Source organism: Ambystoma mexicanum, chromosome 2q, assembly GCF_040938575.1.
Source record: "Ambystoma mexicanum isolate Mex_15411 chromosome 2q, UKY_AmexF1_1, whole genome shotgun sequence".
In the NCBI taxonomy this organism is placed as follows: domain Eukaryota; kingdom Metazoa; phylum Chordata; class Amphibia; order Caudata; family Ambystomatidae; genus Ambystoma; species Ambystoma mexicanum.
In genome coordinates this window covers 11,364,624-11,388,451 of record NC_090924.1, presented here as the reverse complement: position 1 = coordinate 11,388,451, position 23,828 = coordinate 11,364,624, and the positions used below count along the sequence as shown (strand labels likewise).

The 23,828-nt window shown below is 47.6% G+C and overlaps 1 protein-coding gene across 3 annotated transcripts in view; it reads left to right on the top strand.

The window, feature by feature from the left end:
* PGAP6 (post-GPI attachment to proteins 6) overlaps nt 1–23,828 on the top strand; it is a 1,624,027-nt gene that overhangs the window by 910,296 nt on the left and 689,903 nt on the right. For all 3 annotated transcript variants that reach the window (XM_069646777.1, XM_069646775.1, XM_069646776.1), the window contains exon 9: nt 2,028–2,164. In XM_069646777.1, the coding sequence (XP_069502878.1) occupies nt 2,028–2,164 (137 nt within the window). The remainder of the gene's footprint in view (nt 1–2,027; nt 2,165–23,828) is intronic.

Genomic DNA, 23,828 nt, shown 5'->3' with positions numbered 1-23,828 from the left:
TTTCCTCCCTTTTCTCCTTCCTTCCCTCCCGCCTTCCTTTTCTCCTTCTCTCATAGATATAGTGTACCCTCTGTGCAAGAAAACAAGGATCTCCAAATTGACAGATCAGGAACAGGGGGCAGTTTGGAAACTCCACTTATCACCATAAAGTACATGCTGAGGTTTATGGTAGGCAAGAATGATTGGTTTAAAGTAAGGGCTGCTTGAAGTTTGAGGATCATGGGTTTTATGGAAGATTTTTCTTTTAGGTAATTTTCCTTCCGAAATTCTATGGACCCCTAAACGTGTTGCTTTTACACCTTGTCCTGACTTTGTACAGTGAAGTAAAGCCTTCACTGCCATTTGATCATTGTCCTTCAGACTGTCAGTACTGGTAAACTATGTTTCCGTCTTCTCATTTGACTTATCTGTTTGGGTAACTTTTTCATGCTGCACACAGCATCTTCCAATGCAGTGCAGTCGGGTTACTTTTGTATCACCTTAGACTTACACCAAAGGCATTTTTAGTTACTTACAAATGTGCCTAAAGACACGCTTGTGGCAGCAGTTACATTGTTACAATTTGTGCTATATTTTTAGGTAGCACAATCACATTTACCAGCACCGCATTTGGCTACTAACAGTGGTTAGTGGCCCAAGATGGCCGTGCATGAGATTTTTTGTTTGTTCTTTGGCTATTTTTCCCTTTGGCCATTTTCTTTCCTTCTGAGGTCAGGAATTCCCATGTATGGTCATGCATTTGACAGGGAAAGCCATTGATTTTGCAGGCTAGTGCATGCCATGTGTGTATGGGCCTAGGACTGAACTGTCTGGTCCCAATCCACAAACCGGTACCAGTGATTCTAGTATGCAGAATGATTGAACCACTGCTGGTGTGCATGAGTGGTGCAGATCCTTGCTATTGGACGGCTGAGTTTGGCGGGAAAACCTACCGCCAGCAACCCCCCCGCTCCACCTGCCAAGTCCTTTGGAAATTTCGTTGTAAGGGCAGGCAGTAGTCGCAATATTTACCGGTACCCCTATCTCCTCTATTATAAAGTTTGTGAAGAACTTTGATTTATATTCCAGTCCATTGCTTTTTAAACATTTATCTTAAAAGCTGTTCTAAAAGTTACTAAAAGTACTTTACTTAACTGTAAGAGTCCTGAGAAGTATTCTGGAACATTATTCATCCTCACAATAACATTTTCTAACTTTATCCCCCTCCTAGAGGAACTTTGTGAACGTTTGGGCACATGGCCCCATTCAATTTGTGGTTGGACTGATAAAGTGAGGTCTCCTATTCCTAAGGACTGATTATAAACTTGTTTAACTACTTACCTCCCCTTTCAGGTACACAGGTGAATTGTGTGAATGTTTACAATCAAAGATGACTGTATATGTATGTTTTATATTTAGAATGTTGTGTGATGATATTACCTGCTTGATTAATTTTCCTAGTGTGTTTTGGGCCTATATTAAATATAGTGTTTTTGCACTACCTGTCTAAGTAGAATCATTGTGTATTTCGCATTGTGGGACTCATTGTGAACCCCTGACCCCCCTCACCTGTCCTGAGACTTAACCTTACCCACTCTCCACACTTACCTTGATTGGGTTTGGCTCAACTCTGAGTTCCCCTTTTCAATATAACTAGGGCGACCTCCTGCAATCTGTCCACCGGACCAGATTTGACAAATCCATCTTATCAACCGGTATCCGTATCACCTTGTTATTATGTTGGTTGGCAGGCTGAGAGATGCCTCAAACCTCACTCTAACATATGCAGGGGCTTTTTGTGTTAAAGTATGAACTTTGGCAAAGACCAGAGACAAAACTGTGATGGGAAAGCACTCGCCTTTCAGGTATTGGGCAGATGAAGTTTATAAGATATCATACATGCCTCATTCACATGTAGTTCATATACATCTTACACATGCTCACATATGTAATTGTATTCATGTGTGATAATGCAATGCATGTGCTCTCTCTGTTTAACAAAGACATATTTGCACTCAAGATATGTTTTCATTGTTTTCCCTCTTCAGTGCATGCCAGAAAGTAAAAACCAAAGTGATGGTCTCAGCATCGCTAAACCCCTGTCTTGATGATTGTGGCCCGTATGGTGAATGCAGGTTACTTCGGAGGCATGGCTATCTCTATGCAGCATGCAGCTGCAAGGCTGGTAAGTGCCACTGCTGCTTCTGTTATAACTCTGACAAACTACACAATGATGACCAATGGGCACCTTCTCGGTTCATTGGCATCTACTCCATTTTGGGGTCATTATTCTACTACTGGCCATCCTTGATTGCCCAGGCAAAGCATCCTATTTTTAATAATTAAACTAATTTCCTTCTCCACCCCATTAATTCCAGTATCTACCCGACACCTCCACATCTAACCTGGCATCATAAACCTGTGCAGTTTATGTTTTTACTGTCGTTTGACGTTCTGAACTGTTTTTTCTTTTTTTACTTCCACTGGCCAAGCTCTAGAAACGTAGGCGTGGTCACAATTTGTAAAATTCTGCCTAATTTGTAATATCCCTTTGGACAAGCTGCAGTGCTGTGTGACTACAGTTGTAACGTGCACAGCATAAAAGACTAGTTCTCCAGCATGGGGTCTGGCATGGATTCACATGCTCATGAATATTCCCCGTCGTCAGGCTGGGAATCCTCGGTAAAGAAAAAACCAGTATCAGTTTTGTTTCTGATCTGTCTTTCTTAGTAGTAACCAATCACTGGTCTCTGCGTCATACTGACCACAGCCAATGACTGCCCTCTACCTAAGCCCCGCCTCTGGCAGCCATCTTCAGATTACCGCACGTTCATGTGTTGGGATCCTCGTGCTATTGCTCTCGAGCGTTAGTGCTATTTTTTCACGTTTTTTCTCAAAAACTTCGTTTTTTTCGGTCAAAAGAGCCTCAAGCTCCACCGACTCTCCATCCGATCAACGGGGACCCGTGTCGGATTGGTCTACGCCCCTCAAGGGTGAAGATTCGTCGAGCTACGCTTTTGGAGGACTCCAGAAGTTTCTCAGGCCCATCTCGGTCATGGCCCAGGAGAAGGGAAGCTCGACGCCCAGAAAGCTGTTCAGGGTCTGCCCTGGATGCCAGCTGCAGAATGTCTTTAAGGAAGATGAACACTCCTTTTGTCTTTACTGCCTACATGAAGACAAGACGCACGTGGAGGAAGAAAGCGGGGGGGGGGTTGCGGCCTCCACGTCGACTTCCCCGCCGGACGGCGAGGGAAAGAAATTGGACACGATGGGGCGCAGGGTCATCTCGTCTGCAGCGACGACGATTAAGGCGGCTAACGCCTTGGCTATCGTAGCCCGGTACGACAGGGAGCTGCGGTACAAGCTGGCTCCCCTGCTGGACTTCCTACCGGACGACAAGAGGGTGGATGCCCTGGAGATCTTGCAGGAAGGTGAGGTGGCGTCGGACCACGCCATCACTATTGCGACGGACATCGCCGACACTGGATTTCGCCAGTTGGGCAACGGCGTGTGCCTTAGGCGGCGTGGATGGCTCAAGGCTACTGACTTCCGTCAAGACGTACAGACCAGAGTCCTGGACATGCCGTTCGATAGGAACAACCTGTTTGGGAAAACAGTGAACGATTCCCTTCAAGCCATTAAAGCGGACACAGAGACAGCCCGGGCTCTCGGGGTTCTCCAGCAACGGCGGCCGCCCTTTCGGAGCGGCGGAGGCAAGGGCGCCTCCAAAGGTTCCGGCGGCGGATTTTCCACCTACCGTCAAGCGGCCCGTTCGTCGTCTCAAGAAGCTTACAGGGGACGAGGCAAGTCAGGCGGACCCCGCCGTCATCGCCAAGGAGGTCAAGGCGGCAAAGCCTCGTCTAAGCAGGATTGAACCGGCCGTGGGGTCGGGCCCCCACCGAAGCACCCCGGTGGGAGGCCGGCTGGCGAGCTTCGTCAGCGTGTGGGAGTCCATCTTCACCGACCGTTGGGTGCTGGACGCCCTAGCCCAGGGCCACGCGCTCGAGTTTCAAAGAAGGTGCCCGCGCGTCCCCCCTGTGGCCAGGAAAGAGCTTCACGTCCCTCAGCTTCTCCGGGAGGTAAGGGCGATGCTAAGGAAGGGCGCCATCGAACTCGTCCCAAGGAGGCTTCGGGGCTCCGGAGTTTACTCAAGATACTTCCTCGTGAAGAAGAAGACGGGAGGATGGCGCCCCATCCTAGACCTACGACGGCTGAACAAGTTCATCAAGGCTCAGAAGTTCCGGATGGTCACCCTCCAGCACGTCCTGGGTCAGCTGGAGGAGGGCGACTTCCTGTCGTCGTTGGATTTGGAGGATGCCTACTTCCATATTCCCATCCTAAAGGGGCACCGAAAATTCCTCAGGTTCGTGGTCCAAGGGCGTCACTACCAGTTCAGAGCCCTTCCCTTCGGTCTACGGTCGGCACCCAGGGTATTCACCAAGTGCCTTGCACCAGTGGCGGCGCAGCTGCGCCGAGAGGGGATCCACGTCTACCCCTACCTGGACGACTGGCTCATCCGAGCCAAGACGAGGGAGCTCGCCGTGGAGCACACGGCAAGGACCGTCCAACTTCTCACGGACCTGGGATTCTCTGTGAACTACGCCAAGTCCCACCTGGTACCCGCGCAAAACGCACTGTTTCTGGGAGCGAAGCTCGACACAGTGTCCCTGCTGGCCTCCCCGTCGGAGGAAAGGACCAGGTCCATCCTGGGCAAGGTACAGCGGATGTTGGTTTCCGACGCGGCCAAGGTGAGGTCCATCAAGTCCCTCCTCGGAATGATGTCTTCTTGCATCTACCTCATTCCCATGTGCAGGCTCCGGATGCGCCCGTTGCAGGAGTTCCTGGACGCGCACTGGATCCAAACGACGGGCGGCTTCGAGGAGAGGATCACACTCGACGAGAGTTTCCGCCGAGCGATCCGGTGGTGGGGCACCCGCGCGCATCTGACGGCGGGCATGGACTTCCAGACCCCAGACCACCAGGAGACAGTGACCACGGATGCCTCCCTGGAAGGGTGGGGAGCGCACACCGAAAATCTGCACGTGAGAGGCCTTTGGCTCCCGACGGAGAAGTCCCTCCATATCAACGTCCTGAAGCTCCGTGCAGTGTTCTAGGCCCTCGGGTCCTTCCTTCCGTCCCTCAAGGGCAAGGTGGTGAGGATCTTCCTCGACACCACCACCACCATGTTTTACATCAGGAAACAGGGCGGAACCAGGTCCCCAGCACTGTCCAAGGAGGCGCAGGACCTGTGGCATTGGGCCGTCGCCCAAAGGATGTTTCTGGTGCCGTTTCATCTGGCAGGGATAAAAAACACCATCGCCGACTCACTCAGCAGGGAGCTGCGCTCGTGCCACGAGTGGGAACTATGGCAGGATCTAGTGGATCGCCTCTGCCGACGTTGGGGCACACCCCAGATCGACCTGTTCGCGACGGCGACGAACTCCAAGTGCCGGAGGTTCACCAGCAGGTTTCCCCAGCCGAGGAGCATGGGCGATGCTTTCTCGTTCCCCTGGGCGGGCCTGTTCCTATACGCGTTCCCTCCATTGCCACTACTGATCCGGCTCATCAACCAGCTCAAGAGGTCACGGTGCAGGATGATCCTCGTCGCACCTGCGTGGCCGAGGCAGATATGGTTCCCGGACCTTCTGGACTTGTCAGCGTCCCCGTCAATCAAGCTGCCAGTGGACGCGGATCTGCTCTCCAGGGAAGGAGGCGCCATCCTCCACCACGACCCGAAGTCGCTGAACTTGCAGGCCTGGCTCCTGCAGCGCTAGAGTTTGGAGGATACGACATACCGGCCGACTGCAGAGAGGTTCTTGCAAAGGCCAGGGCGTCCTCGACTCTTAAATGCTACGGACACAAATGGAAGAGGTTCTCTGTCTGGTGCCACGCACAGAAGATTAACCCTCTAAGGATTACGGCTCCCCAAGTACTGCCGTACCTGTTGACGCTGGCCAAAGCTGGACTGGCACACGCGTCCATCAAGATTCATCTTGCTGCGATCTCCCGATACACTAGAACCACGGGGCGGACGTCCTTGTGGTCTCATCGTCTGGTGAAAGAGTTCATGAAGGGACTGTTCAGATCGTTCCCGCCGGTGAAGGCTCCGGCCCCGGCGTGGGAGCTCAACGTGGTGCTGACCAAGCTCATGGGACCTCCGTTCGAGCCTCTGCACTCGGCCCCGTTGAAGTTCCTGTCGTGGAAAACAGCGTTTCTTGTGGCCATCACCTCCGCACGACGGGTGGGAGAGATCCAGGCCCTTTCCTGCAAGGCCCCGTACTTGACTTTTCACGACACGAGGGTGGTGCTCAGGACGCACCCCTCCTTCATGCCCAAGGTGCCGTCGGACTTCCATCTCAACGAACCCTTGGTGTTGCCTGTGTTTTTCCCGTCGCCTTCGTCGCCGGCTGAGAGGACTTTGCACTCGCTGGATGTGGCTAGAGCGCTGAAGTTCTACGTGGATCGCACGGAGTGTTTTCGGAAGACGTCACAACTCTTTGTGAACTTTGGACCTGTCAATCAGGGGAAGGCTCTCTCAAAGGCTTCCATTTCCAGATGGCTCTCCGGCTGTATCATGTACTGTCACCGGTTGGCAAACCGACCGCTGCCTGGCCGTCCGAGAGCACATTCCACCAGAGCGATCGCAGCTACCACGGCGTTCCTATCTGGTGTGCCCCTGCTGGACATTTGCAGGGCTGCTACGTGGAGGTCGACGCACACCTTCACGAAATTCTACTGCGTCGATCGGGATTCCAGGGAGGAGTCCAGGGTCGGCCAAGCAGTGCTGCGCAACCTGTTTGCCTGAGGTGAGCCTGGTGAGGAGGTAAGATTGCTTAATGTTGAGTTTGATGTGATGCTTAATGTTGAGCCTTTGCCACCTCCCGTGGTTGTGCATGTGGGTACTGCTATGTATTCTTTATTCATGAGCATGTGAATCCATGCCAGACCCCATGCTGGAGAAGGAACAAGTTACTTACCTGTAACTGTTGTTCTCCAGCATGGGTCTGGCATGGATTCACATGCGAACCCTCCCGCCTACCCCTCTGCGGCTCTTCACTTGGTCATACTGCCACTTCACATGCTTCCAAATCTGAAGATGGCTGCCAGAGGCGGGGCTTAGGTAGAGGGCAGTCATTGGCTGTGGTCAGTATGACGCAGAGACCAGTGATTGGTTACTACTACGAAAGACAGATCAGAAACGAAACTGATACTGGTTTTTTCTTTACCGAGGATTCCCAGCCTGACGACGGGGAATATTCATGAGCATGTGAATCCATGCCAGACCCATGCTGGAGAACAACAGTTACAGGTAAGTAACTTGTTCCTTACATTACTTTACATTATCCCCCACCGCCTCAACCCCGCCTCCCCTGTTGAATTTCTTTTTGTCAGTTGTTTCCACAGCCATCTGGGGAGGCTTGTGAAACCATCTATCCTAAGAGAGAGACTGTGTTTCAACAAAAAGATAGACCAAATTCTCTTGCAGGTAGCTATGGCAGGGCAGTCCTCAATCAAGGATAGAAGGAAGGCCGGTGGTAAGGCACACTTTTAGTCCTGTAGACAGCCCATGCAATAAACTACGCAGAGAAACAAAGAAATGTTATATGGTAACACAACACAAACAGTTCAAATAAGTGCTTGAGTAGCACTGCACAAGAGCAGAACCCATGCAATCTGATGGTTGTGGGAAGTGCCCCTGATTCGTGCACCACAGAGTGATGTTGCCACTGGCTAATTGCTCACTCCTTGTACCACCACTGTGAGAAACCTGAAGGTGTCTCCCTAGCTAGTCCCGGGGGATCTCTCATCCAGGAGGCAAGGACACGGCCATCGCTATTGGATCCACTTCCTGGGGGTGGACCAGTGAGGGAGGATCACCTGGATGGGGGGTCCTCTGGGATTGGGAGTGGGACACCGATGGGTGAGACGCGGTATCCCCCGTTCTGTTACACCTTTTCCCCATCCTCTTATGGAGGACATTCCAAACCACTGCCACCCCCCCTTCCTAACTCTTACACTTTTGCACAACACAAAGGACTAACACCAGAGCCGTTTACCTGACATGCCCAATACAAGGGTCAGGCAATTGATCAGAATCACATACACCTGACGGCCCTTTCCCTTCCCCACAGGGATAAAAGGTGGAGCCGGAGAGCACAGTACGAGGAAGGCGAGTACAGCAGACAGCACGAAGAGACGGCTACCACACGGCAGATCAAAAGGAGGAGAAAGGCGGCAGGAAGCGAGAGGGTGGTGAGGAGAGAAGTGACCTTGCCCCTTTCGTCCCAGGCCCACAGAGCCTTCGTGGAAGAGCGCCTAAGACCAGGAACAATAGCACAAAGGTCCTGCTTCAGATGTCAATAGTACACAGGGCAATCCTATGCCGATAAGCACGAGCGAGGGAAGCTCCCGCGCCCATGTTACCGGCCTTGACTCCAGAGAGGCAACAGCCAAGGGAAACTGGCTCCACGTGGGTGCTAACTCAAGAGACTCTGGTCTAGCCCCATGTGAGAGAAACCAGAAGGCCGTAGGAAGGCCAGCGAAATAGGTCAAAGTGGTCCTACAGAGGGTCAAGCAAAATCACTGTACAACCGAAAGACTTTGATCTACAAGCAGTATGAGTAAAGGGAAGTGAACCCCACAGTGAAAGTGAACATTAAGAAACCAAGGGAATTGAATCCTGTTAAAGGCAAGAGGGGTCCGAGCCTGACCGAGGTAGATCCAGGAGTGAATCAATCACCCATAGTTACGCAACCCCAGCAGAGGGGTCTGAGCCCTACCGATGGAGATCCAGGGGTGTAGCTGTCACCCAAAGTTGATTGATAAAAGAACTTTGATATATTTGGAATACGATTGAGAAGGGTCAGCACCCAGAAGAGGGGGACCCAGGGGTAAACCCATCACCCAGCGAGAATTGGAAAATAACTTTAATTTGTTAAAGGGAACTTTTGTTTTTGTTGTTTGAACACGTGAGGTCCTTGAAGGCAAGAGACTGTCAAGTGAAACGAGACTTGGCCATCGACGGCCCTGACGACTAAAAGCTGAGAGGGTTTCTCGAGAGCTGCTATTGGAACTGTCGTCTCGTGATGGAGCAGCCTGAGGCGGTACTGTGCTCCAAGTTCCCATCCTACCACGTTTTAAAAAGTGGGGAAGAGAGACCCAAGCTACTGCAGCCTGACATACTATTTGAAGACACTTCTTTCTTTTCTTAACTATCCCACATCCCTTTTGGTATTAGTTTTGAGGTTTGGCAATGGGTTTCTTAGTATAGGCCTTTTTGATTTGACACAACACCACAAGGACTGCCTTATTTTTCATTTGATGGTTAACACTTGATCCCGTTTTAGATTTAGGTTTAGATTAGGCGTTTTCCCAACATGCTTATAGCATTCATTGTTCAATAAACACCCTTGAACTGTGACCACTCGTCTGTCTGTCTTGTTGTCACCATGGTTTCCTCACACCACTTTATCTCCAAGATCATATACAGGTTGGTCTGTCTGACAACCTTTCTCCCACTTCATTTTGTCGTTCAATATGAATGCCTCCCCCCAAGATGATGATCAATGCTGACAAGGTCCAAAGAGGTGTTGGCACTAAAGAGAAGTAACATACAGTATGTTAATGTCATGTGCTCTCACAAATGGAAAGAATACAATGCAGTGCTGTAACCCCATATTGTATAAAGCCCTTCCAATGACAATACAGAAATTGAAAATGGAAGATGTTTATATTAGAGGAAGCGACACACCGTACTTTACAATGGTGCGCCGCAACTTACTTAGTAGAGCAAAGACGACCTTGTTTTTCTTTGTAGTCCCTCAGATTTTTTCGGTCAATTTCTCCTTCACCTTGTGATGTCTCCTGCATTTCAAGTCAGGTACCTCGTACCCCAGAGCTGGTCTATTGATGAAGATAGTGTGTATGCATTGTAAAACTCAGTGGCCACCGTTTAGACATCTGTCCTGTCAGATTAAGTAACAGCACATACTTTAGGAATTGAACCATCAATGAACGTGAACATGGCCATCTCGCTCTGTTTTATGTGCTGTATCTGCCACTGCCACATCAGCTGACCTACTATAATGCAAATGGCAAATCTTTCTGTTTGAAATGTTGCAAAGCTTTGGTAGGGGATTACTTTGGGGCCATTAAGTCATACTCCCCAGGGAAGAGAAGACATTTCAGTGACACAGCATAAAAGCACCTTTGATGGTCCAGATGAGAAGAAAGCTGTAGGTCCGCACTGCCAGGCAGGCTCAGACTGGCCTGAAGAGCACTAGGCCCATGGCTGAACCAAAAATACAAAATGCTGGTGTCGGCCAGTTCTTTTGGTCATAGTGAGCCACTTATTTGGCCAATGTGGGCCAGTTTTATGAGTTAGTTCATTATGCGGCTAGTAGCTTTGACCAGTGTTGCTGAATAAATATTCTTAAAATGCCAATTTCCATCAATGCAGAATTTCCATCACATTTTATCAAAAGACTCCCCCTTTGGGTGCTGCTCAAACGGTCTGTCACAAAAGTAATGACTAGCCATTTCCAACTGTGGCCACTTTTTCGTTGTTGTCCGAGACAATTTTAGTGCCCAGTCTGGCCCTGCTGCCAGTGGTGAATGGGTCAGGGAGTGAAAGGAAGAGCAGGTTTCGATGAACAACGACTGTAACGAAGCTAATGATTTAGCAGAGTGGGGTTCTTCAAGAGGGGCAGATTCTTTACATGTACGCCATGCCTTCCCAACTGTCTTCTGAAGAGCTAAGTGGAACAGTACATTTCCAGTCTAAACCGCAAATTAAAATGTACACCTTCGGGGGGTGTGGGGTGGCAATAAACAGAAACCTAGATAATATGTTTAGTGGATGCCAAAATGCTCCATGTCACTTAGTACATCTTCTATTTCTGTACCTTTCGGAACATGTAGTTCTGGATTTCTAATGGGAAAAGGAAAATGGCAAGTCCCTGAATGCCAAGAAAAATAATGGATTAGATGAGAATCTCCAAAATGAGACAGGTCAGGCTGGCATGTACAGCGTGACCCTCTGCCAAATAGAGAGACTATTCTGGGATTTATATTCCTGTGACTTATGATGGAAAAAGCAACGCTGAAACTACCAGAATGTAAAAGATAAAAACAAGTCTGGGTGGGTGCCACCTGCCTCACATGGGCCTACATGAGAACTCTAACTTGTAGTTTTGTTCCACTGCCTCATAAATGTGAGAACACTATTACATAAAACAGGAAAAGCAACACTGTGGGAGCTACTCACACTTGACGCAGGGCCCTTTATAACAAAGTGGTTGAATTGCATAGTAGTAGTACTTACAAATACATATATTGGTATAGAAGGCATACATGCCCAGGAAGGCTCACCTCGCTCTTGTTGCTTCAGGGGCAGCCTCCCACACTCCAGCTGATTCCAGCCGCCTGAGGTAAGCCTCACGGCCATCCATCTGTGGAAAGTAGCGTTCCACTACTAATTATCTTGTGTGCTCAGATTGCATCACCATACTTTCAATTAATTCTGCCTGCTACTTTGAGACAATCCGTGCAGACTGTCTTCATGTTTCCACGCGCTTTGGCACATAAGACATTCTTTATTTGCTGATCCAATATGGCCACTTGGGCCTGTGTTACCTTCAATGCCCTGACCTACCCATCTCATCGCCCCGCCCATTGGTTGCCGCCTCTGCTTATTAGCCAATCCTGATCTCCGGCAGGCGTAAGCCGGACCCCAGCAAAGGTCCATAGAGAAGGCTCCGGTCCAGACCCTGTCCCGAGCCGGAAGGAACGCCAGGAACGCGCCTTTTCCTAATTGCGTGCTCCGCACCACTTCATCTATCTTTGCCACTTCCGGCACCTCACCTGTGTAGCTGCTTTGTTGTTGCCTCTGGGACCCATTGCCACAGTCTGCTTCAACTGCTTGTCTGCACCAGCTACCCCAAAAGTGCGTGTAATATACCTTGGCTTTCATCTTTGCAGATTCAGTCCCTTATCTCGGTGTGTGTGAAATCTCTGCACTTAATAGATACTAAGGACTCACCAGACTCTTCGACCACGTATGCTCGTAACGGGGACCTGTCTCTTTATCACCTAGGTACTCATTGCAGTTATTTTCAGTCTGCCCTTGCACAGGGTTACAGAGCACATCATTGTATGGCAGGGTGCTGTAGCCACTGCTCCTCTATCCCTCCTCAGCTGGTTGGATCGCGTACCCTTAGTAGCTGTTGTATCTATACCTTTTCATTTAAATTGCTGCTGAGCTTATATCACTCGTTAGGTCTGTTGCATAATGCTCTAGTGCCCATGGGTCCGTGTTCTCCGATGTACTGTTTCATATGGCAAATGACCTACTGAGTTTTTAGTTGCCTGCGAACCATACAGGCCTCACCGCGCCTTTCAAAGACTCTGATTTCTTAGCCTACCTGTCCCAGGGCCATAGCCTTCTATTTACTCACACCTTACTGATTGTTTTGTTGCCATTGACAAATCCGCATTGCACAGTTTTTCACTGCGTCCGATAAAATTTGCCTACATATTACTATATACACTGCGGTACCGCTGTGATGCAATTGTCTAGAATATTCCAGTGTTCCACTCTCCTGCCTATTGTTATTGCTTTTCTTGCAGACATATGTACTCCTGTATACTACACGCTGTGATACAATTGTCAAGATTATTCGGTGTTACACTCTCCTGCCTATTGTTATTGCATTTCTTGTAGACACAGGTACTCCTGTATACTGCATCTTAGGGCCACATAAGTAATGCGATACTCTGCAAAGTTCACTTATTAACTGTCTCCTGCCTCTGTACCTAGCCCCATCTTCTCAAGCCTAATGTGTTTAGACTCCACCTTACTCGCCAATCATTTGCTCTGCCTTACACATACTATAGCACATTGTAAGAATGCACCCACCTCGAATGCTATCACAACGGAGCTAATTCACCTTTGCATGACCATCCTGGACATCCAGTCTATCCAGCAGACAGTCATTAGCTTGATCCTACTATTAGGATCCCAGACCACCTCCATCTCTGTAGCCTTGTTGACATCCCAGTATGTTAAGCTGCAACTACTGTTAGCATCCAAATAATTATACTGACCCTAGTATAATAACTGTGGTGTCAAGTCATGCCCATGTCCCTCCCAACTATATTGCTTCTTCCATTATTGCTCAGACTCATGCTCCTACTTACCATGACCTCCAAAGATATTAGTTATAACCTATTGCCACCTAACTCTAACCCTGACACGACGTCCAAGACTCATAGCATGCCCCTTTCCATGTCCCTGAGACTTCCCTCATCTGACAGCATACATCCTTCAGTATTCCTACCTTCCTGCCTTCAAGTATGACCCAAACCCATGCTCACCTCACCATCCTCACTAAGTAATCCTTATCACACCGGCCCAATGGATCAAACAATTTGCCACAAGACCTACACCTAACCAACTTTGTTAGTTGAAAAAGTGGAACTCCAGTTTCGCACCAGTTCACGCCTCACCCAACTCCAACAACCCCCCCACTGCCAAAGATCCTACCTCTAAAACAAAAGTAATTGACACTACAAATAACATAGCTAACAACGGTTCCTCGCCTAGTGAAAACACTTTGCACCTAAAAAGTAACCTGAATAGTGTTACCACTTCTATCATGGGTGCACTCATTAACGCCAGATCTCTGCCAGCCCATACCTTAGATATTGCTGACTTTATACCATCCAAAGACCTTGACTTTCTAGCAATTACAGAGACCTGGCTTCATGCTGCGGCTCTCTTGCCATCCCAGATGAATACTCCATCACCCGTCTTGACAGATACTCAAATCGAGCCAAAGGCGGGTGTGTTGACTTTATAGCTAAAACTTCTCTTGGACTCAGGCCTTCACCAAGCCAATCCTTTCCATCAGCTGAACTATTGTCCATTAAGTTACCTCTCTCGGCTTCCTGAACGATTACCATCCACCTCATATATAGACCTCCGGGACCTCTTTCCACTTTCGAAGAAGACATTACTCTCCTCCTCACTGCCAACACCAAGCCTGGATCACAAATTATACTACGGGAGATCTGAACCTAGGTTTTCAGGACTCGAAAGATGTCAAGGCGTTAGCCCTCGCCAACAGAATATCAGAATTGGGCTTTATACATTGCATCACTAAACCCACAGGCAACAAAGGAAGGACACTAGACTGGCTGGCTGACCTCAACTGTGACACAAATATACTCTCCATCACTCACCTTATCTCATTCACCATCAAGGAAAGTAAACTTCTCAAACATCAGAACCTTACATCACCTACATGCACGAGAAATAACCGTAACATAAAAGTTGAGAAACTATTACCTTTGCTACAGCCTATCACCAACTTCACCACCACACACTCTGACCCTACCATCGTAGTTGACCTTACTTAATGCCAATAATACAATAGCACTCCTAAAACTGCACACGCAAAGCCAAACTTCCCGCCCACTTAAAACTGTGGTTCACTCCACACCTTAAAGCACTATGCAAAACTAAAAGAAAGGCAGAAGCTCTTTGGAAAAGCCTTCCGTCTTCCCTCAACAAAGACAAATTCCTAATAGCATCTCTCAACTACAAAGATGCTATTCTCCAGACTAAAAAAGACTCCTATAACGATCGCATTAAGCTAAATCCAGTACCAAAGAAATGTTCAATATACTCAGAGAGTTGGAATCTCCTGCTGCACCCCCTGACACCTGCACTAAAGATTTCACCTGGTGCTCCAATATTCAGAAAGCTTTATTGGAGAAAATTACGATGCTTCAAGGTAAAAAAGAACAGAATAAACATAGCCTCCCCTCTCACATCTCAACCAGTCCCTTCAGCTCCAACCCGACCATTCACAATATATTTAACTTCTCTCCACTTTCTATTAAAGAAGTCGAGGACATAATCATAAAACTAAAACCATCAAGATTCCAGGGGGACACTTGCCCTGCTCCTATCATCAAAGAGCCAGCTAAGGAACTGGCTCCATTCATTACCTCCTTAATCAATGCATCATTTGAAACAAGTATAGTACGCAACAACTTAAAAGATGCATGGGTCCTTCCCTTACTAAAAAAGCCAAATCTAGACCCTAATAACCCCGCCAATTACAGAGCTATCACTACAGTGCCATTTCTTCTGAAAATTCTGGATAAAGCAGCCTTCCTGCAGATTAAAGAACATTTAGAAGTAAATAATCTCCTTGGTCTCCGACAATCAAGCTTTAGACCCAGATATGGTACGGAAACGTCTCTAATCGACCTTAAGACACACATTGAAGACTTAAAAGACAAAGGTAAACTTGCCCTCCTGTTATTATTAGACTTATCGGCTGCATTTGACTTAATCACAACAAAGTCATTTGTAATCATCTATCCTCAGCAGCACATTTTTCCGATAAAACGAATACATGGATCCTGTCTTTCTTAGATAACAGATCAATGAGGGTCTTTGCACCGTCGGCTTCTGCCAAGTCAGTATCAGTCACCTACGGCGTCCCCCAGGGATCTTGTGTGTCTCCAACATTATATAACCTGTTCACAAAGCCCCTGTTTGATGAACTAGACTATCTGGGTGTCACCTACACTAATTATGCAGATGACACTCTGATACTCATCCCCATCACTGGAGACTACGAAACTGACGCCAAAGTACTCAATACCATCTACCTGATCATACAAGCCTGGATGGCTAAGCACAGACTCTGTCTAAACAATGATAAGACAGAGTTACTCCTCTTAGGATCCCAAACTAAACTCAATAGACGAGACGGACAGTCAAATCCTTTGATGTAGACAGTGACATCATTAAGGTCTCCAAGGATGTGAAAACTCTAGGCATCTACTAAGAAGACAAACCAATGTGACAGCTTCCTCTACAGCTTACACTTGCAAGCTAATTAATGCATGTAGACCATTCTTAACTTCAGCTAACTGCATATCAATAGCCAGAGCACTAGTCTTATCTAAACTAGACTAATGCAATACGCTTTACCTGGGAACTAGTCAACGAAACTTAAATAAGATGCAAGTAATACAAAACAATGCTATTAGATCAGCACTAAACATCCCTAGATCCCAACGCATCTCTGAAGTTAGACGCAACCTGCATTGGCTTTCTGTCAAGCAAAGGATTGCTTTCACTGGGTTAAGGATCCCTTGAAAAACATGGGACAAGCTCAAGGGGAAATTCTGGAGTAGAATTCTAATACTGCCAAATAGTGTACCGATTGGCGTGATATGTCACAAACTTGGATTACACTCCCTTCATGTGCAAATCATTTGGAAAACACTAACCACGTTCAGAAAAATAGAGCTCATCGATTGTCCACCACAATATGAAATTCTAAAAAAGGAGAATGAAAAATTACCTTTGTGGACATTAACAGGGTGGAGCCATAAGTGTAATGAACTCCTAAATCAAATGAGCGAAAGCGAAGAGACCTTACAAACCTATTCACAGTGGATCAAAACATTACTCATGTCAATAGACTGGTCGCAATCAGAAGTCACGCGAGCAGTTTTTACTTGGGCATACTCTAACGAAAACTGTTAGGGAGAATTCTCCTTCTAGGGCTAATTTCCCTCACCTAGTGAGTCCCCCAGCAGTTTTGCTGGATTTCTGGAGTTTATTTTTTCCACCTGGTAAGAGTGTACATCCTTTTTCCACTCTTACATGTGTTTTGGCCCATGTGTTTTTACTCATTGTGTGATCTTGGGCACTGGAGCACACCACTCTAGATGCCCCTGTTCTTGTACTGGTTACACAGCACCTTCAGTGTAGTAACCCAGGGTTGTCTTTAAGACTTCCCCCTGACTCCATTTCGTTGGGGCTGACTACTGTCCCCCAGAGAAAGGTAAAGTTGCCATTTACTTTAGTCATTTTTACCACAGACCCAGTACACCCCATCTTACATGGAGTACTGGAAAGGGCTAATCTGTACCCCTTTTCTGTCTGTACCTCCCTGAGCATTGTTTCGCTCTTTTAACATTTAGACTTGGCTGGTGGCTGTAGTATCTACCCTAACTTTTCTACCGTGATTATATTAGATAAACGTGGTACTGTTCTTGGCTATAATATTAGACTCGAACATAAACCCGCTTGACCAAATCGTCTTTCTTTTGGCTCCGGTTGGGTTTATTCGCCATTTCTTTTTGTTAAAGTCCTTCTTGTGTTTTACTTTGCGCGGCAAACTAGGTTTGTCTTCTTTGTTCACCGTCTTTTGGCGGGCTTCTGCAGAGAAGCCCTCCTCTTGGCGCCTGGGTGTCTAGGTAGACTGAATGTGGGGAACGGGTGTAGTCACCCCCTGCACAGGGTATCCTAGGAAACCCAAGTCACACTTTGCCATGATTGGCTGAGGTGGTTGTCCGGCTGGACAACCCCCCTGCTGCGTGATTGACAGCTAGGCTGTGTGAATGGTGGTTTTGCGCATAAAAGGCAGGTCTCTTGGGCTAGAAGTGAGTCGCCTCTGGAACTACAAGGAACCGAAGAGAAGCGGAGAGAACGACGGCTGCTGCAACTACCCTGTCCCAGTGAAGCCCTGCTGCAGCCCTGAGCTATCTTCCCTTCAACGACTAAGAGGAGATCCAGTCCAGAGTCGTCTTCTCTTGAGCCTGGTGGGGATAACCAGCTCATCTTCTTCAGCCAGAGATCTCCGCTGTGGTCGAAATCGCTGCACACTGCTGTAGTGGTCCGGATAGCCACCTGCTGAGCCTCTCCTGTTTTTAAGGAGCACACCTTTTTCTTTGTCGCTGCTGCCGGCTTCATCCCTGTGTGGTGCAGACCCCCTTCAGAGGTCCTCCTTCACAACGAAGCTCCAGGAATCGTGGCTCTGCGGGAAACCAACAGGAACAACTGCCAGGGCACCAGCTGCATCGTTGGAATAAGGTACTGTGTTCTACTCGAGGAAACTGGGTGAATCCTTTTTTCTTCATCCTCAAGGCTCGTCCTTGTCTTACCTCCTTATAAATTTTGCTTCCGAACATTGACAATATCCAAGTACTTTTGGGCTATGCTGAATCGTGAACTGTCTAACGGTGTGATCTTCGGCACAGGTCTCCGGTGTCACTTAAACCTGGCTCCGACCCTTTGACTTTTGAACTCCTGTTTCTGAGTGTTTCTCGATACTGTCTGCCTAACCTAAATATTGCCTGTGATTTTTGCCTCCAACTCCCTCTGGTTATCTCAGGTGCTAAGTGAGCTTTTGCCCCGGTAGCATTTCATGTCACAGATACGCGTTTATTGAGTAGACCGAACTGTCAAAAAGTGATCGCAACCGTATCGGCGGTATCGTGTTTTGTTCATAACACCGGTTCATTCAAACACAGGGTACTTGCCTTGAGACATACTGTACAAAGTGAATTGGTTAGTTGTATATTTAATGTGTGGTTTTGTTTAAAGTTTAATAGAGGTGTTGTGTTTATAACTGATGGTTTAAAAATAAATGTACTTCTATTTTTACCTGAAACCTTGAGTCAGTGTTTGCTTGAGTCACAGTAATTGTGGTCCCTTTGTGTAATCTCTGCTACTGCTCATATACTCTTGAGATAAGCCTGGCTGCTCTGCTACCACTCTGACATAGTATTACAGGCTTGTACCAAAGGTAAACTTGTATTGCCACCTGTAGTCTTAATTGTGTGTAGTGGTCCCTAAGAGCAATGCACAGGATTCTGCCTAACACTATTGCCTAAATACTGGAAAAAGCACTAAACCCCAAACATAGAGATCTGATCTTGCGCTTCAGTTTAAACATCTTGAGAACAAAGCAAAATTTAAAGAAATATGGCTTGGCGAATGATAACATCTGTCGATTGTGCCACCATCAAGAGGAATCATTACAACATTTACTGATGTTCTGCGAAAAACTAGAAGCAGAAAGAACAAATATTCTGAGCACAGCTTTATCGACATCTTATGATTTGGACTCTGAATCATGGTGGAAAGCTTTATATGTAAACACCAACCAAAAATCAATCGGAGCTCTGGGAAATGATGCTGACCAAATTGGTAGCAACGACCGATGATGGAAAACTTTATCCTACACCGTCACATAGCCAAGCAATCCAATTCTCGGGACAGACCGTATACCAACATGAAAGACACGATCCAAGGAGGAGAATCTCTTCCAAAGAATAAGCAAAAAGTTTGTATTTTTATATACTGAATGCTTGATAAAATAAAGGATTGCTTTCAAAACCTTGTCACTCACACATAAGTGCCTCGTGAATCTAGCGCCCAGATACTTGACTAACAACTTCTCTCGCAACATCTCAGATCAACCTACTAGATCTGCACAATCTCACTGCCTTAAGATCCCTAGGTTTAAGTTTCAGAAAGCAGGACGCAGCAGCCTTCCCGTTCTAGCAGCTAAATTGTGGAACACGTTACCTACAACTTTAAGAATAGAACCTTCCTACCATATATTCAGGAATAATGTAAAAATGTGGCTCTCCTCAAGAGACCTAGCAACTCTTTGCTATTCTTGCCTATACTGACTGTACTACTCCATTGCACTTTCACTGAAAATGTTATATTGCTTTCTTTTTTCTGTATTCTTGACTAAATTGCCTGTACTACTCCATTGCACTTTCACTAAACCTGTTGTATTGCCATAACCTGTATGTACCTGCGTAACATTTTTATATGTAAGAAATGCGCCCAGATGCCTCAGGGATTGGCACGCTACACAAATAAATGAAATATGAATACGAAATACATTGGTTTTCAAACATCGCTTAGCAGGGTTTGCTAATTAACATTTTCCTGAAATAGCAAACAAACCCATTTGATTAGCAATTTTGAAAAAATATTTTTTTCCAAAATGTAATTTTATTGGCATTTCAAATGATGGATTACAAACCATTATAAACCCCAGCATCGAAGACCAACCCAGCATAGGCCCCCTCCCCTCTCACTGCCCTCCCCCCCCTATCCCCTTCATGGAGAAAGTTCTAATTAACTCTGGTAGGTTTGTACCGGGGGATTTGTCATCAGAAGTTATTTGTTCCCAAGAAGTAAAATCAGCAACAATACCACATTTTTGTGTACCACTTAAAACATTAGTGAGATAAGTTAAACCTTAGCAATTTTTAAGAAAATGTCTTCTAGACCTATAAGCGCCACATATTAAATTGCTCCACAGATGGCAATATGATCTGGTTTATCTTTCTAGGATGTTTGTGGGGTTGAGTCTGTATTGTTGCCATCATTGTGGAGCGGGCCACTTACTGGCACATGTGGTGGTCGTGTGACTGAGTGCAGGTGTACTGGTCTGAGGTGCTGGGTTGGATAATGGAGGCGGAGAGGATACCACAGCATTTGACCCCATTCTAGTGGTATTTGGTCTCAAAGATAATGATGGGGAGTTAAAGGGCTTACCGCACATGGCACATTTCCTCTTGTTGGCAGCTAAAGCTTGCCTGGCGACTCAATGGAAGAGAGAATGTCTGCCCGGTCTCGTTGAGCAGTCCTCTAAGTCTAAAAATATATATATTATTTATTATTATTTTTTTTTATTTGTTATTATTTGTTAACAACACTCCAAACATTACAAACGTTTTCCTCAACAAATGTTGAGGCTATCCACATTTAAGCTTCACGTATTAAGATTCACATCATTATATTACATGTTAAACGTTTCGGTCCTCCCCCCTCCCGCCCCCTTAACTCGAGCCCCTGCTTCCATGTCACAGTCTCACTCATCTCCAAGCGTGTCTACTTCAATTATCTCTCCCGTGTCATCTTCACTATGGTCGGCCTGGGAGGGTCCCACCATTGAGGCCACCAGTTGTCTCCATGCTATCAGGGGTCCCGCCTCCTACCCACCCCTGCTGATTGCTTTATACCAAGCGGCCGTTTCTGCCTCTACCCACTTCATGAGGTCCGGCCACCACATCTCAATTCTAGGCCATTGGGCTGCCTTCCAGCACATTGCAATTCCCTGTTTGGCCAGGATGTAGGCCAGATCCTCCATTTTACTGATGTGCTTCAGGTTGCGTGGTCTGGTGAAACCCCCCAGCATGCATGCCCAAGCTGACTCCACCTCCAGCGTGATCCCTTTTTCCGCTAGGCATATCTTCAGCTCTGTCCAAAATCTACCCACTTCCGGGCAAGCCCAAAACATGTTTAGCATCCCAGCTTTCTCCTCCCGCACCGTGGGCATTTCTGTACCACCGGGCCTCCAAACCCGGTGATTTTTCTGGGGGTCATGTATGCCCTATGAGTAACATATAACTGAATCTGCTGTAACCTCGCGTTTCGGGACACCTTCTTATGATACCTTTGAGCTCTATCCCACTGCCCATCCGACATGGGTTCTCCCACCGCCTCCTCCCAGTCTCGCCTCAGTTGGAGCAACTCCTTGCCTACCATAGTCCCCAGTAACTCATATAACGGAGATATTTCGTGCCCACCCTCCGAAATATCATACATCGTCTCAATGGTTGCATCAGGTTGTTCCGCTAGCACTGCCTCAGGCCACCTCTCTCGCACCCGTATAATAATTCTGGTATAAGTAATGTGTTGGCCCTTATGCACCCCGATGTCCTCCATTAATCTCTGAAAGTCTAGTGCCCCCCCTCCTGCCATATATCTCCGAGGGTCGCCAGGCCCATATGTTCCCACTATCTGCGGATCCCTTTTAGCATTTGTGAGTCCTCGCCGCATAGCACCACTAACGGCACCTGCAGGGAGAATGGGGTTGGGTTCCCCACTATTTGCCATGCTTTGCGCCATATTTCCCAGCCTAGCACCAGCAGTCTCGCCATTTCTAGCAGCTTTGATTTAGGCAACCACACCGTCTCTCTAAGAAAGAAGGGGCAGGATCCTTGTACGATAGCCTGGCTGTCACGCCAAATAGTATAACTCAAAGTTCGGTAGGTTTATACCCCCCTGTCACACGAGTTTTGTAGTTTCCAGAGTGCCACCCTGTTCTTGGAGTTGTGCCATATGAAACCCCTGTATAGGCTGTTGAGTTTCACAAAAAAACATTTGGGGATCACATACGGGATGTTTACAAAAAAATGTAACAGTCTGGGCAGGACTACCAAATTGATCAAAGCCGCTCTGCCCATCATAGCCAGGGGTAGCCTGGACCAGAACCCCATGCTATTCTTGATACCTTCAACTGCCTTTTCCGTATTGTGTTTGTGTTCCTCTTCCGTTGTGTGGTATATATCAATTCCCAAGTATCGGAACATCCAGGGTATCAGCAAGACCGGTAGGCTCCTCGGCAGGGTCTGTCGGTATCTCCCCAGAGGGAACATGCTTGATTTCTTGGGGTTTACTGCTCTGCCCGAGAGGGTGGCGTAACGTTCCATCACCTCCAGGACAAATTGTAGATTTTCCTCTGGGAAGCGCAAATATAAGAGTATATCATCGGTGTACAATGATATGAGATGCGAACCCCCCGCAGTATGGATCCCTATTTCCCCATACTGTTGTCTGAGGCAGATTGGCAGTGGCTCCAACGCAAGGATATTTTACAGCATAGGCGACCAGGGGCAGCCCTGTCTAGTACCCCTGCTGAGTTGCCATTTGTCTGAGATTGTTGCGCCCGTATTGACCTTAGCAATTGGGGAACTATTTAACATTTTGACCCACCTCAGGTACCCCGGCCCCATCCCGTATTCTCTGAGCCGCTAGCAACCAAGGCCACCTTACCGAGTCGAAAACCTTAATAGCATCTAGCGAGACTATGACCAGTTCGCCAGGGTCCTTCTCTGTTTGATCAATAATGTGGTGGAGTCTCCTATGATTGTCGGCTATGTTCCTGCCAGGAACGTAGCCTGTTTGGTCGGGGTGTATCAATCTACCGATGACTCACTTGAGCCTGTTTGCCAGCGCTGCTGTGAGGATTTTGCTGTCTTGATTGAGCATCGATAGGGGTCTGTATGACCCACAATCTGTGCTTGGCTTACCCGGTTTTAAGAGCGGGATGACCACTGCCTCCCATAGAGACTCTGGCAGCCTACCGTGCTCAAACGCCTCATTAAGCATGGCCAGCAGCAGGGGGAGCACCTCCTGCTTGTATGTTTTATAGAATTCGCTGGGGAGCCCGTCCAACCCCGGGGCTTTACACGTGGGTAGGTGCTGGATCATTATCTCTAGTTCTTCTAATGTGATTGGGGCATCCAGGTCCTCCCGCTCCTGATCATCTAATTTGAGCAAGCCTATGTCTTCTAGTGTTTCCTGTATCTCTTGATCCATCTCTTCCCCTGCGTCCCCGTAAAGACGTTTGTAGTATCTAAGGAACCCTCTGTTTACTCCCTCTTGGGTATCCCAGATCTGGCCTTGGTCCCCTCTGATCTCCCTGATCACTGGTCGTGGTGTTTCATTTTTGTATAACCAAGCCAGCAGCCTGCCTCCCACATGCTGCCTTTCAACGTATTTTTTATAACTCAGCTTGCATAATCTGTCCCAGTGCTCCCTGCTAGCTTGTTGTAGCAGCTTCACCCGTTACTCATCCTCCTGTGAGGTGCCCCCCTTACGCATTATGCCTTCCGGCAACTTCTCTGTTTCCTGTAACTCCTGCTCTATGCCCCCTTGGAGCCCTCTGGATTTAGATATGGCTGCGCCCCCTACTACTACTTTGAATGCCTCCCATAAGGTTCCTTCCGATTGTACACTTCCTGTGTTAATGTCGAAATACTCGATGATCACCTCCCTCAAGTCGTAACGGAATCCTGAGTCCTGCAAGGCCTTAGCTCTGAGCTTCCACGTCGGGATTCTCGCTCTAGGGGGTTGTTGTCGCCACTCCAGGACCAAGGGGGAGTGGTCTGAGAGCAATCTGGCCTTGTATTCCGAACCCGTCATTTCTCCTACTAGCTCCAAAGCG